A 13576-nucleotide genomic window follows, 5' to 3' on the forward strand; every position below is an offset into this window, starting at 1 on the left:
TTCAAGGCTGTGGTGGTGATGGTGTGTGGGTGCTGGGAGCAACGGGAGGCTGCAGGGAGGGTGACCTGGCCTGTTGGTTGTAGAGGGATTGGGAGTGAGAGAGAGCAGGGTCTGGGCTCTGCATGGTAGGGCAATGCAAGGCAGGGCAAAGCAAAGGAAGGCAAGGCAAGGCAAAGGAAGGCAAAGCAAAGGAAGGCAAGGCAAGGCAAAGGAAGGCAAAGCAAAGGAAGGCAAGGCAAGGCAAAGGAAGGCAAGGCAAGGCAAGGCAAAGGAAGGCAAGGCAAGGCAAGGCAAAGGAAGGCAAGGCAAAGGAAGGCAAGGCAAAGGAAGGCAAGGCAAAGGAACGCAAGGCAAAGGAACGCAAGGCAAAGGAACGCAAGGCAAAGGAACGCAAGGCAAGGCAAAGCAGAGCAAAGCAGTGCTCTCTCACACCTACTTCCTTTCCCCAGTGCTGGCCATGCCGCAATGGTCATCTATCAAATTGTCAAGTTTTTTGAACACGAGGGATTTTTCCCAGCCATACTTAAAGGCTGAATACCCTCTGCTGGTCTTCAGCTCACACAAGACAGTAGGAACGCATGCTCACAGGTTGCTCAGCCTGTGGTGGCCCATCCCTGGAGGTGCCCGAGGCCACGCGCGGCCCCCAGGCAGCTGAGCTTGGGGGGCACCCAGCCCACGCCAGAGGTGGTGCTGGGGGCTGCGAGGTCCCACCCACCCGTCCCTGCGGCCCGCCCGGATCCCCGCCCCGGGACTGCCCACCCGCCGCCGTGTCGTTAAAGCTGGATGGACGTCAACTTCCGTTACAGCTGCTTTCTCCGCTCTCCAATTGGTCGCATCGCTTTTCTCTCAGCGCTCGGAAACCAATAGGAGACAAGATAACTGGTACAGAGGCGGTACTTCCTGTGCGGCCCGGCGGCTCGGCCTGAGCGCGGCGAGCGGCGGGGCCCGGCCGAGTTGGTAGCGCCATGTTCCGCCGCAAGCTCTCGGCGCTCGATTACCACAACCCGGGCGGCTTCAACTGCAGGGGTGAGGGCCGCGGGGACGGGTTTCGGGCTTCCCCACGGCGGGGAGAGCGCAGGATGTGGAGAGAGGCCTAGGTTTAAGGCAGGAAGCCTGGGTTCTGTGTGAGGCCTGCTTGGGGCTGGGAGCAGAGCGCGGCCTGCAGGGAGCCCGGGGCAGCGCTGCGCTGTGCTTTGCTCCTTCTCTGTGTGTGCGGGGGTCGTGGGTGGGAGCAGGGTTGCTTGTTCCGTATGTTAATAGGACAGGGGTTCCCCTGGAGCGGTTAGGTGGCAGATCTAATCTGTGTCGGTGCTGCGATGTGCCGTCTTGCAGCGCTTTGGTGGTTTGAAATGTCGCAGTGAGGCAGTGATAAGCTTCAGGCCGCGTGGAGTGGGGCCTGAATAATATCATATCATGAAGCCTGATAAACCCAAGTGGAAAGGTGTTGTACTTGGGCCGTTGCACCTCCTGCTGTCAATAAAGGTGGGGGCCGTAAGGATGGAGCACAGCTCTGCCAAAAACGACCTGGAGATTCCCAGCTGGGTGTGAGCCAGCACCATGCCCTCACAGCATGGAAGGCCAGCTGTATCCTGGGCTGCATCCAACATAGTGTGGGCAGCAGGGTGAGGGAGGTGATCCTGCCCTTCTGCTCTGTGCTGTGAGTCCTCACTTGGAGTGCTGCATGCAGTTGGGGAGTCCTCAGTGCAGGAGAGATGTGGGCCTGTTGGAGCGTGTCCACAGGAGGGCTGCAAAAGTAATCCCAGAGGTGGAACACCTGCCTGTGAGCACAGGCTGTGCAGCATGGAGAAGAGAAGGCTCCAGGGAGACCTGAGAGCGGCCTGTCAGTATCTAAAGGGGCTGTAAGAAAGAGGGGTACGGATGCTTTAGCAGGCTCTGCAGTGACAGGACAGGGGGAAAGCGTTTCAAACTAAAAGAGGGGGGATCTAAACTGGGCATAAAGAAGTTCTTCTACAATAAGAGTAGTGAGGTCCTAACACAGGTTGCCACAATAGGTGGTGGTGCCCCATCCCTGCAGACACCCGAGGTCGGGCTGGATGTAGCTCTGAGCACCTGGTGGGGCTGTGGATGTCCCTGTTTGTTGCAGGGAGTGGGATCAGATGGCTTTTAAGGGTCCCTTCCAGCTCAATCCATTCTGTGGTCTTTGTAAGGGATTGTCTTGCCCTCTGTGCTTCTGGTTGGCTCGTTTCTCTTTGAAAAAATGGTGTCCACTGTCAGCTTTGTGTGTTGTGCTTTTTAAGCTATTACTGCTAACATTTCGTTCTCCTCAAAGGCTTGCTTTGTTGGTGTAGAAGTTGTTGAAGTTGTTACTGAAAGTTTTCCTCCATGTGTGTTGTGGCTGTGGCTGTTTCTTACAGCATGCTCACTGGAAGTAGGGCGTTCATGTTGCTTCGAGGAGACGCTCCTGGCAGGTAGAAAATAGCATAGCAGGTTTGTCCCTGATGGGAAAGCATTTTGCTTACCCCAGCCTGAGCTACAGGAGGATATTTACCTCATTAATCCAGGTCTCTGAAACTCATCCAGTGCCAAAATTTCACGGATGATTATCAAAATGCTGGTGGTGCCCAAGTGCTGCAAATCACAGATGCAGAGTAATTGCTTTGTCCGTTACCTTTGGACCACAGCCTTTGTGTTGTGGAGTTCCAACTCCAAATGATGAAATGTTGGCTCAACAACCAAGAGAAGTTGACTCAACAGAGAAGAAGGAAGAAAATGCCCCTACAGAGTCACGGGATGAGGATGCATTGTTCTTAGGGACAGTCTGGGGTTTGTTGCAGCATGTGATGTGTTTGTCCACGCAACAGAGTTGGGCGCTGAAACCCTCAGTGTCATTGTTTTGCTTTCCCTTCTTTGCTTAGTAACATTTATAATTGTATTCCTAATGAAAACAGTCTCTTAACTGATGCCTTTTAGTGTTGTCCATTGACTGTGGCCAATTCCAAGTCACTTGAGAAATGAGGAAAGCTCAGAGTGTTGAGTTTTGGTCAGAAGTTACACTGGGCTGTGTGATTTTTAGGTAGTGGTGTGTATCTCTCTTCTTTTTTGTGGTAAGAAAGGGACACAGAATTTGTAGGAATTGGCTCCAAACTTGAGGGCTTGGTTTTGCCCTTAAGGTCTTGGTTCATTCTTGCTGTGTTTACTTCTCCCTGCAGATGAAACAGAATTCAGAAATTTTATTGTCTGGCTGGAGGACCAGAAAATCAGACACTACAAGATTGAAGACCGAGGGAATTTAAGAAACATACACAGTGATGACTGGCCCAAATCGTTTGAGAAGGTATTTTATTCCAAACACAAATGTGTCTCACCTGAATGACAGCCCAGGCTTTCTGTAGCTGTTGAGTGTAAATGAGTGGCCCCTTGTCCTGTCTCTGAATGTTTTCTGCTTCTAGGAATTGAAATATATAATTGAGGCCACGCTGCAGTTGAAGATGGTGAAACGTTTTGTTTGTAAATTTCACTCAAGCCTGTTTTTGCAGTAGCATCTATCCTAATATTTCTTGCCTAAATTGATTTAGCTTTTGATGTAGGAAATTGGCTACAAATAAACAGCTTCTTTTTCTGTGCTATGGCTTTTATGTAGCAAAATAAAAATGGATTAGCCTAATATGGGCTTTACAAGCACGTGAAATGAAGCTACTGAAGCTCCTCTCTGAACCTACTGTCCTGTCAGTAAATGATTTTCCACCGCTAACATGAAGTGTGGCAAGCAGCCATAGCTCTGGTTGTGATCTCCTGTGTGCTTGTGAGCATTTGGACTCACTTTGGGCTGCTGGTTCTGTGCTGGATTCCATTGCCTTTCTCTCACAACAGCACTGAGGAGCTGAAAACTGCTCCTTATGCTCAGTGCCCATTTGTCTCACTCATGTTCTCAGGAACCATTTGTCTTCTTCCCTGCCCACAAGGTTTGGACTGGTAGTGCACACACTTTGTAAGTGGAAGCCTAAAGTTCCAAAATTGATGGCAGGAGGGAAGCATTCCGAGCTTTAAAGAGGAATGATGTTGGAATTGCTGGCTGCTGGTACTGCTGTGGTGTCAGCAGTGCTTGTGGCATCGTGCTGTTGTATGCAGCCCCTTGGAAATAGAATTGCTCCTGCTGCCCTGCAGAGTGCTCTGGTTTTCGTGCAGATGGTGCTGCTGAACCTTGATAGCAGTATTGTGAAGGCTTTAGGTAATGTCCTTCCTGCTTGAGATAGGAAGTTTTTGCTGTACTTTGTTCTCTGTTCTTCTCCCTTGCCTCCTCTGGCTGTATAAAGAGAGCAGACAGCAGAGGAGGGAGTGTTTGGATTCTCTGGTTGTCAGTCTGACAGGGAATGTTACTCATTCAAAGCATTATTAAATGTTTAGTGTTAAAGACTAAGTGCCTCTTGCATTCCTCAGATGGATCAGATGCTGCAGCAGGGATATTTGTACTGATGCTTCTTAGTAATGATCTTCCCAACTGTGCTGGCTGTGGGAAAGCGACTGCAAATCAGTTCTGTGCTTGTAGCTAACTTATACAAGTGTTTCCTTCCAGCCTATAAATAATGTCTATTTTTTTCCTCCTCTTTCTCTTCCACAGTATATGAAGGATGTAAACTGTCCTTTCAAAATGCAGGAACGGCAGGAGACTGTGGACTGGCTGCTTGGGTTAGCAGTTAGGCTGGAGTATGGAGATAATGGTATGACTGAGTTTATCTAATACTTAAAAGTGGAAGGGAAACCTGTTTGACTGTTCAAAGTTAAGAAAGATACGTGAAATTATGAGTGTCAGAAGTATACATTGTTTTCCTTTAAAAAAAGTAAAGCTATTTGATCTGCTTGATACAGCACCATGTTCAGATGTGGGTTGTTTTTCTCAGCTCAGTTGCTGTGGGACAGTGCAGTGACATACTCACATTTGCTCTTTATTTCTGGATATAGCAGAACCCTCTGTATATTGATACCTTTCTCCATCTGCTTTTGCCTTTGAGAATTTACCTCAAGGTCTATGAAGTGCTTTTTCTTTAATGCTACATATGTTGAAATAAGATCTTCTGAAAACCATGTTTCACTGGGAGCTGATCCTGAACCCTTGGGAGCTGGGACAAATGGATGAAAAAGTTGAATTTGACCTCAACAGGCAGTAGCAATTTCCTTTGCAGCAGGAATGCAGATACAAATCTAATTACTGGTGGCAAACATAATAGCCAAAGGACTGTTTTCCATTACCTTTAATTGCTGCAGGGCAGGGCTCTGTCCAAGATGAGGGTGGGGATATGAATGCTGGCAATCTACAGAGCTGGTTTTTAGTCTGTAGTACTGGAGGAAGTGAGCTTTCTCCCTTGTCTCAGTGTTCTATGAACGTGGAAGAGCCAGCAGAGATCACCTCAAAATACTTGAAGAGCACCATTATGGCTCGTGGTTGAGTGCTTCAGGCTATAAAAAACAAAGCCTCTGTTAATGTTTTGTTCACTGATCAGGGCCAACTCAAATCCTGACCCTCCATATGCTGCTCCTTAAGGCAAAGGGCCAATCTTGGCTGATTTGTTGTATTTCTAAAGTAGAAGAACTGTAAATTGCAGCTTGTTCAGCTTCTGGGAGATTGCAGGATGCCTAAATCGAGTGCATAATGACTTATGTGAGTGTGAGCCGTGCTCTGATGCTGCTGTGGGTGCAATGAGAAGCTTTGGGCAGATGGGGGCAGTTAGGACAACTGCCTCTGGGGCACTGAGGAGCTCCAGAATGGCAGCATGTGAGCTGAGGATGCTGTTGGATATGTACCACATCTCCCAGGGGTGGTCACCACAAACTAGTTGGGCTATAAACTTCTAGCTAGTTGGTTTCTTAATTAGCCCTAATGGTGATCGTATTTTCTTCTTAATTTACCAGCTGACAAGTATAAGGACTCTACCCCTGATGGTGCTAAACATACTGACAGTACAGCCAAAAATGCAGAGCCACTGATTAACTTGGATGGTAAGTGTACAGTGATGTTGGATGCAGAAAGGCTGCATCATTCACAAGTCTGTCACTTGTTGGCTTGGTCTTCCACAGCCACTTCTTCCATAATCACTGTGACTTTCATGCTGGCTAAGTAGAACTGGTGGGAAAACTGCAAGGAAATAGCCCTAAATCCTTCAAATCTTCTCCCATTACTCCTGCAGAAGGACAGCTAAGAGTTGGCCCTGCCTTCACCAGTTCTACTCTACAGTGATGGAAAGATTTCTAAAAGATAATGTCTTCACTCTTGCCTTTAATTGTTAAGACTCAATGCTGATTTCCTGTGGAGTAGGAGATGCATTTGATGTGTTTTGCATTGAAAATGATGCTGTTTGAGCTTGGATGGCTTTCCACAAGCTGACTGATGAGCCTAGTGGCATCTTTTCATTGCTTTGTGTCCTCCTTCGGATCCTAGCTATATACCAGCTTAAAGCTTGCACCAGGCTGAGCCCTTCCTTCTGCTGCAGTAACAAAGTGGTTGCTGTGCATCCACGCCTCACCCATGCTCGAGGGCAGCCTGATTCCATGGAACCAGAAAGCTAATTTTGTCTTCTGCAACCGGTTAAACCAGCATTTTTTTGTTGTGATCATTTTATTTTATTTTTTTTCAGTGAATAATCCTGATTTCAAGGCTGGAGTGATGGCTTTAGCTAATCTGCTTCAAATCCAGCGACATGATGATTATTTGGTAATGCTGAAGGTGAGCTTCACAGGTTTCAGACCTTCTTTCTTCCTTTTCATCCCCTGCAGTGTGTGTGATAGCCTGTGGTAGGCAGTTACTGAGACCCAGGACTCACTGAGGAACAAAGAAAGTAAAATTCATCCTGTTGTATGGCTTTTCAAGCAGATAAGAGCAGTGTGAGTTGTGGAAATTAATGCAGGGTAATTATCTTGTTAAACAGTTTGATTGTAGCCACGTTCCTGGAGTTCCAGTGCTGGCTGAGAGTTGTCTTTGAGGATTAGAAATGCTCTAGGCCAGTTGATGTCACTGCTCTGTGAGGTTTCAGTGCACTTCAGGCATAGGGAGGAATGAGCTGGAAGGACAGCATTGTAGTCCAATTTTAGCAATGAAAAGCTTGAAAACATAGAGGCTAAGTGATGCAGAGGATGTTTTAAAACAGCACAGGAGAAGTCACTTTAGTCCTGTCAGCTAATCATAATTTCTAAGTGCTGCAAATAAAGCTAATTAATTTGCTAAATGGTATGGATTTGGGGAAGCTTGTGATTTAGTGGTGGAACTCTGTGGTTATCTGTTGAGATTAGACTCTCCAGGTACCCTGTTTAGGGAGATAGTTGCAGCCTTGAGTTCTTATGTGGTCATGTCATAATATGGAAATTAAGTGAGTTGTCTGTCAGTGCATCAAATTCATTTTGGTGACAAACAAGACAACATCCATTTATTGCAGGAGCTGTGGTTTTATGCTGAGTTATATGTAGATATTGCAAGATCCCATTATGGTTTGTGTTGGATGGCACCTGAAAGCTGGTTCCAAGCCCTACTATGGGCAGGGATGCCTCCCAGCACAGCAGTGTAGAGATGATGTCTTGAATGTCAAATGTTTTGCACAGATCCAGATAGATGGTGCCTGGTCTTCCCTTATCTACCAGTGCTGTAACCCTGTAGTAGAAGACTACCAGGTTTGTCAGGCACAGTGAATTTGCCAAGCATTTCGTTAGGAAATGATGCCCTGTAGTTTTCCCATCAGCTCCTCCTCCCTTCTCTCTGGTCTGTTGTCCTCCTTTGCTTTCTCTAAATAACCCTTGGGTCCTTTACAAATCCTTAGGGAGGGTGAGGGTCTCAGATATCAAACCTCTGAAGGGGGAAAGGAAACAAAACAGGAATACTCCACAAAGGCATGAAGTGAGAAGAGAGAGGAGGTGCAGCGAGTGGCATTGCTGGGGATCTGCATTATCTCAGCCCTACAGCAGCTGTTACAGGACAGTCTCAAGGCTGGCAAACTTTATCAGGATCCACCTAATTGGCACTAATGACTCAGAAAGCAGGATGTTTTCTGCCTGAACGTGTTTACATTTTGTCTTTATTTCTGCATTTCTAGTCTCACTTTCTTTTTTTTTTGGTTGTAAGCACTTGGACAAAGCAACCAGTTTGCATTTTCCTTCTCTCACTTGCAAGAACAGATTCTTGCAGTGGTGATTCACGTTATGTGAACAACAGTAATGCTGCTTTTCGAGGCTTGATGATAGCAGAACATGTCAGTGAGATTTTTTGGTTCTATTCCATGTGAAGGAGGCTTGCAGCGATGCCCATACATAGAAATCATGATCCATATTCAGGCTTGGGCACTCTGGCTGCTTGGGAAAAGTGAAAAGCTGCAAGCCTGCCAGAGATGTCTAGCTAGACCTTGGTCAGAGTGAGCAGAGAGGGATTTGGAATCCCCCTTTTATTAATTTAATTGGAAGAATTAATCAGGAAACACTTATTTAACGCAGTTGGATACACTTCCTAATGCAAAAAGTGCTCAGAATTCTCTTATGAGTTCTGATTTCACTGCTGGAATTTCAAGCTAAGATCCTCATCAAATCACTTCCCACGTCCAGGGCAGTCACCTCTGTTAAAAGACTTGTAGAAATTCCCACTGGTAACTTTGCAGTCTCACTTCTCAGCTTTAATGGTGAACGAAACCAGGAGAAGTGGTGGAGAGAAACGTGAAGCAGCACAACTGCTTCTGTCACACCCAGCTATTCATCAGGCCGAGTCTGAGGAATGTGTTTGACAGACAAAGTGCTTTTTGGTGGAACGCTGCTTGCCTGGTATTCCTTCAGTTATTTTTAGAGGCATTTTCAGCTGTAGGTATCAGTAAGTGACAGCTCAGTGTGGTTTTGTGCTGAGTTTTGGAGCAGTGCGAGCAGATGAGCAGCAGGATCGTGGAGGCTCTTTTTGTTCCTGCGTCTAGAAATAAATATTTCCCTTTAACACCTGCTTAGGTAGCCTTGTTCAGGTTTCTCTGCCCATGAAAGGGGTTCAACACCTAAAAGATCCCAGTAGCAGGAATTGCTGCAGTTAGAGGCAGAACAGCACAGTGCAGGGAGCACAAAACTCAGGAAAAACAAAACTGAAGCTGTCGCTTTGGGAGCGGTATCAACTTATTCTGGGAGCAGCAAACTTTCTTGGCTGTTCCTGGTGCTTTGAAGCTTCTGATCCAGTGGTGTCTGAAGTGCATTGAGACGTAAATTAATTACTCTGGTCCTTAAATGTTTCTCCCCAGGCAATTCGCATTTTGGTTCAGGAACGCTTGACGCAGGATGCCATAGCGAAGGCCAATCAGTCCAAAGAGGTTTGTATGCACTCTGCACGGTTATATCAATCCTTCCTGGTGTTCACTGGTCAAAATGGGTTCTGTTTAAACACTTTGTTTAAGAGGTTGGTGGAAATTCACTTAGTGGCAATTGTGATTCGGAAAGACCCAGAGAGCAGTAAGGAAAAATTGTCGTGTGCAAATATTTGTATGATAGCACATGTAAATAGCTGCTTTCCCATCTTGGAGTGTGCTGAGGGGTGACTGCTGCTATTCAGTGCAAAGGGGCCACGGTATCCACAGAAATGTGTGCCCTGACTTTTCATTGGGGTCAACTGCATGAGCATAAGCAGGTGGGGTTTGCCTCTTATGGAGTGTTTTGCTGCTGAAGTCTTTGCGTAAGTTTGAAGAATAGGATGTTGGCCACCTGGCTTCTCTCCCTTCTCCCCCTCAAGTGAGAAATGGTGAAGGAAACCTCAGCAATTAAACATCAGACCGTCCAGCATTTGGCACAGCAGCTGGTGGCATTGGGCCCAGCCAGGGAGGGGAGCCTGGTGCCCTGCAGGTGTGTGCTGAGGAATGGCCCTGCTAAGGCAACTGGATCTGGTCAGTGAGGGCAAGGCCCTTCTTCCCTTCTGGCAGCTGCTCAGAGCAGTTCGTGCTTTATTATCATAACACTGCTTGTGGTGTTTACTAAGTGGCAGTCGCAGGTGCACAGAGATGCAGTGCAGTAATTGCCAGAAGCCTTGGAACATGAAATCAGAGCTTTGGGCTTTTATATATCCAAAGACATAAAAGAGTAGGAAAACACGCAGGCAGCTGGGACTGCTTTATTCATTTTAGTTTCTATGGCTTTTAGTAAAAGGCTGCTTTCTGTTATTGTTGACATAGCTGCAAAGCTGCCTTGTAGGGATCAAAATGCAGTTTGGCAGAAGTGTCTGTTTGAGCAGCAGGGACTTTATTTGAGGACAGGATTCATAATTAGTGGGCTCTTCGAGTGTGGTCAGATCTTAGGTTGAAATGTCACTGAATGTCATGATGTCACCAAGAGTGTATTCTTACTACAAATATTAATATCCAAATGGGGTGGAGGTGTAGGAGAGGCAGGGGGCCAGGGGCAGGGGAACAGCTTTGTGCCCATAGCAGTCATCAGTATCATGACGTGCTGGATAAAGGAAGAAAATGACTGGAAGAGAGGGGCTGACTGGGTCACAGGGTAGGAGCTTGGGGAGTATAAATCTCTTTCTGACCTTGGCTGGCTCGTTAATAGCCAGAATACTAGCTAGTGACACTTTGTGTAATTAAGTCTTGTCCCTAGAAATAGTTTATAACTGTTTGGCTTCTGCGTGGCTGACAATTTTATACAAAATGTCACGAGCTGTGCTCTTGGCAATATCAAGATACGGTGCTGAAAGATAAAATAGGTGTAGGAGTAGCTTCCATGAAGGATGCATGGGAGGGTTGTGCTGAGGAGACTTACACTTCTGTGCTCAGGGTTTAAATTTGCAAAATAAAGTGAGATTTATCCTGAGCTGTCAAGCTAAAGTTTTAAAGAAGAAAGGTTTGGTTGTTTTTTAAATTACGTTGTGAATGGCTTGCAATTTAATGTATTCAGTGTCTGGATAGGGTTCATATTTGTGTTGATATGCACTTAGCCTGGTTCAGGCTTCTCTTACTGGGTGAGTGTGTCCTAGGTAGAGTCACAGCATGTCCTGGGTTGCACAGGAGCACAGTGCTCATCCAGCTCCAAGCCCCTGCTGTGTGCAGGTCGCCAACCAGCAGCCCAGGCTGCCCAGAGCCACATCCAGCCTGGCCTTGAATGCCTGCAGGGATGGGGCATCCACAGCCTCCTTGGGCAACCTGTGCCAGTGCCTCACCACCCTCTGGATGGAAAACTTCCTCCTCATATCCAACCCAAACCTCCCCTGTCTCACTTTAGAACCATTCCCCTTGTCCTCTCACCACCCACCCTCACAAACAGCTGAGGAGGATTAAGTGGATGAAGTACCTTTGGAGCAGCCCTTCAGATCACTCTGGGGCAGCTATACCTCTGCCTGCTTAAGGTGCAGATGAACTTGTTCCTGTTGGAATACAGCAGCAGCGTGTGCCCCAGCAGCCCAGTGCCTGCTGTAAGACCACTGCTCTGCCAAGAATGGGCTCCAGCAGAGGGAGCAGCCAAAAGGGAGCTCACAGCAAGGGTGTGGGAGGAGGACATGGAAAGCAGCAGTGCTGTGCTTCCAGGATGTCTGAAAACACCAGCTGCTTTGGAAGTGCTGCTGTGGTCACCCAGCGTTGGAGGTGCCTGCAGTTGGCAGGCGTGTGGTGATTTTATTGTGCAAGTCAGATGCTGAGAGGAGCTGCATAGTAAAAGCAAAAGCTTAAGATTGTCACTGTTTAAATAAATGCATGTGCACATTGAAAGGTGGGGAGTGATTGTTCATTGTGACTTCTCCGTGGCTGGAGAAGGTAAAGAAATAAAGCAGTACTTAGAAATGAGCACTAATAAAACTTGTGCTTGCACTGTTTCTTAGAGCAAGCGTTCAGAATTTAATGTTTAGGTTTATTCCTAAGCTCAACACTTGAGCAAATGTTTCTGAGGATGTTGATGGAGGCTGCAAGTACAGTGCTTGAGAAACTCAATCAGGGGACTTTTACAGCTTGCTTTCGATTCAGCCAGGGCTTTGACATCTGGCAGCTGTTTAAAGGCAATAGTTACTAAGAAAGCCCAGTTTGTGCATGCTTATTGTTTGTCTGACTTAGGGATGTGGCTGCATTGAGTGCTCTGCAGTGCAGTTGTTAGCCTTTTAAGGATTGAATATGGGCAGTGTGTGTTCAGTGGGACTCACTCAACAAGTAGGGGGAATATTATTCAGGATGAAGACTAATTATTGTTATTGGTGCCCTGGGTTTGAAGTTTCAGAACACAAAGGCAGATGTAATCAAGCACGATGATTTTTTTGTCACGTGTATCTGTAGAAGCAAAGCTCAGGTGTCCTCTCCAGGATTATCTGGGGTGGTATTTTATTTGCCAAACATACAATGTGACATTTCTAATTGTACCTGCAATGTTTTTTCTCTTTAAAGGGTTTGCCCGTTGCCTTAGAGAAACACATTCTTGGTTTTGACACAGGAGGTAAGCAGGTCCCTTAATTTTACTTCTAAACAGCAATGTTTGTCGTTGTCAAGTGTGTAATTGTCAAATAGATAATGTGTACAGAGGGGAAAAAAACCCACCCCCATTCCTCTGGAGCCTGCAGTGGAAAGAATTGCTCCTTCCCAGCTTATTTATGAGCACTCTTGAGCTTTTTGTGTTGAAACAGAAAAGCACAAATCTTGGCTGTGGAATATATCATTATTGAAATATTACTCTAAACAGTTTTCAATAGCAGACCCTCTTGCACATGGAAGGAATGTGTCTTGTTGCTGCTGTCTTGTACAAGCTTACTCCTACCAGCAGAGGACCCTTGTGCTTCTCCCATGCATTCCAGCTCCCTGCTTTACCTCCATCTAACTGGAGGCATCTGTTGGTGTGACCCAATAGATTGTTTCGCAGGCAGGAGTCAGGTGTCCTGGACTTCCCTGGTCTGCCTTCACTTTTGCCCCATGTCCAACTGAATTACTGCTTGGAACGCTTTGTACTGGCCTGACTTAGCTGGGGATTGCTGCGAGGGCTGCACAGAGCTGAGCGAGGTTCTGCAGAGCACCCTGTGCAGGGCAAGTTCTGCCTCTGCTTTAAGCATGAAAAACCACAAGCGTGAATCAGATACAAAACGCTTGACACGACTTTCTGCATCTCACCCAGATGCTGTTATCAATGAAGCTGCCCAGATCCTGCGGTTGCTGCACATAGAGGAGCTCCGAGAGCTGCAAACAAAGATCAACGAAGCCATCGTAGCAGTTCAGGCCATTATTGCTGATCCCAAGACTGACCACAGACTGGGAAAAGTAGGGAGATGAAGGGATTGGAGCCTGCAGTCTCTCGTGTACTTAGTATGGCTAGGCACTACGTACAGCCCTGTACAACTCTGGCATGCAGTTTGCAATGGATGTTATCTCACTGATCTGAAAGAAAACAGGAAGTCGAATTCTGACTGTTCTAGCGAATTATCATCTTTCTTTCAATAAATGAAGTCGGGGAAGTAGAAACAAATGGTTGTCATTAGCTGTGTGTTGGCAGAGATGGTTCTTTGTGCTTGTTTTCTTGTTCTTTTCCCCATTGTTTGGCTTTGAGTGGAGAAAGGGAGTGTTTCATAAAGGCTCTTTCGCTGAGGTCCTGCCCTACAGCCAGCTTGCTCCTTCTCTGCTGTCTGCCCTACGACTGAAACATTTAAAAACTAAAT

The 13576-nt window shown here is 46.7% G+C and overlaps 1 protein-coding gene across 1 annotated transcript; it reads left to right on the plus strand.

Moving 5' to 3' along the window:
- Nucleotides 1-896: 896 nt before the first annotated feature.
- Nucleotides 897-13374, plus strand: RTRAF (RNA transcription, translation and transport factor). Its single transcript, XM_048949221.1, has 8 exons — nt 897-1026; nt 3171-3295; nt 4580-4679; nt 5869-5955; nt 6591-6679; nt 9207-9275; nt 12321-12369; nt 13039-13374. Exons 1-8 carry the CDS (start codon nt 966-968, stop codon nt 13191-13193), a joined length of 735 nt encoding a protein of 244 aa, XP_048805178.1. The 5' UTR covers nt 897-965; the 3' UTR covers nt 13194-13374.
- The last annotated feature ends 202 nt before the right edge of the window (nt 13375-13576 follow it).

The sequence above is a fragment of the Lagopus muta genome, chromosome 6 (genome assembly GCF_023343835.1).
Source record: "Lagopus muta isolate bLagMut1 chromosome 6, bLagMut1 primary, whole genome shotgun sequence".
In the NCBI taxonomy this organism is placed as follows: domain Eukaryota; kingdom Metazoa; phylum Chordata; class Aves; order Galliformes; family Phasianidae; genus Lagopus; species Lagopus muta.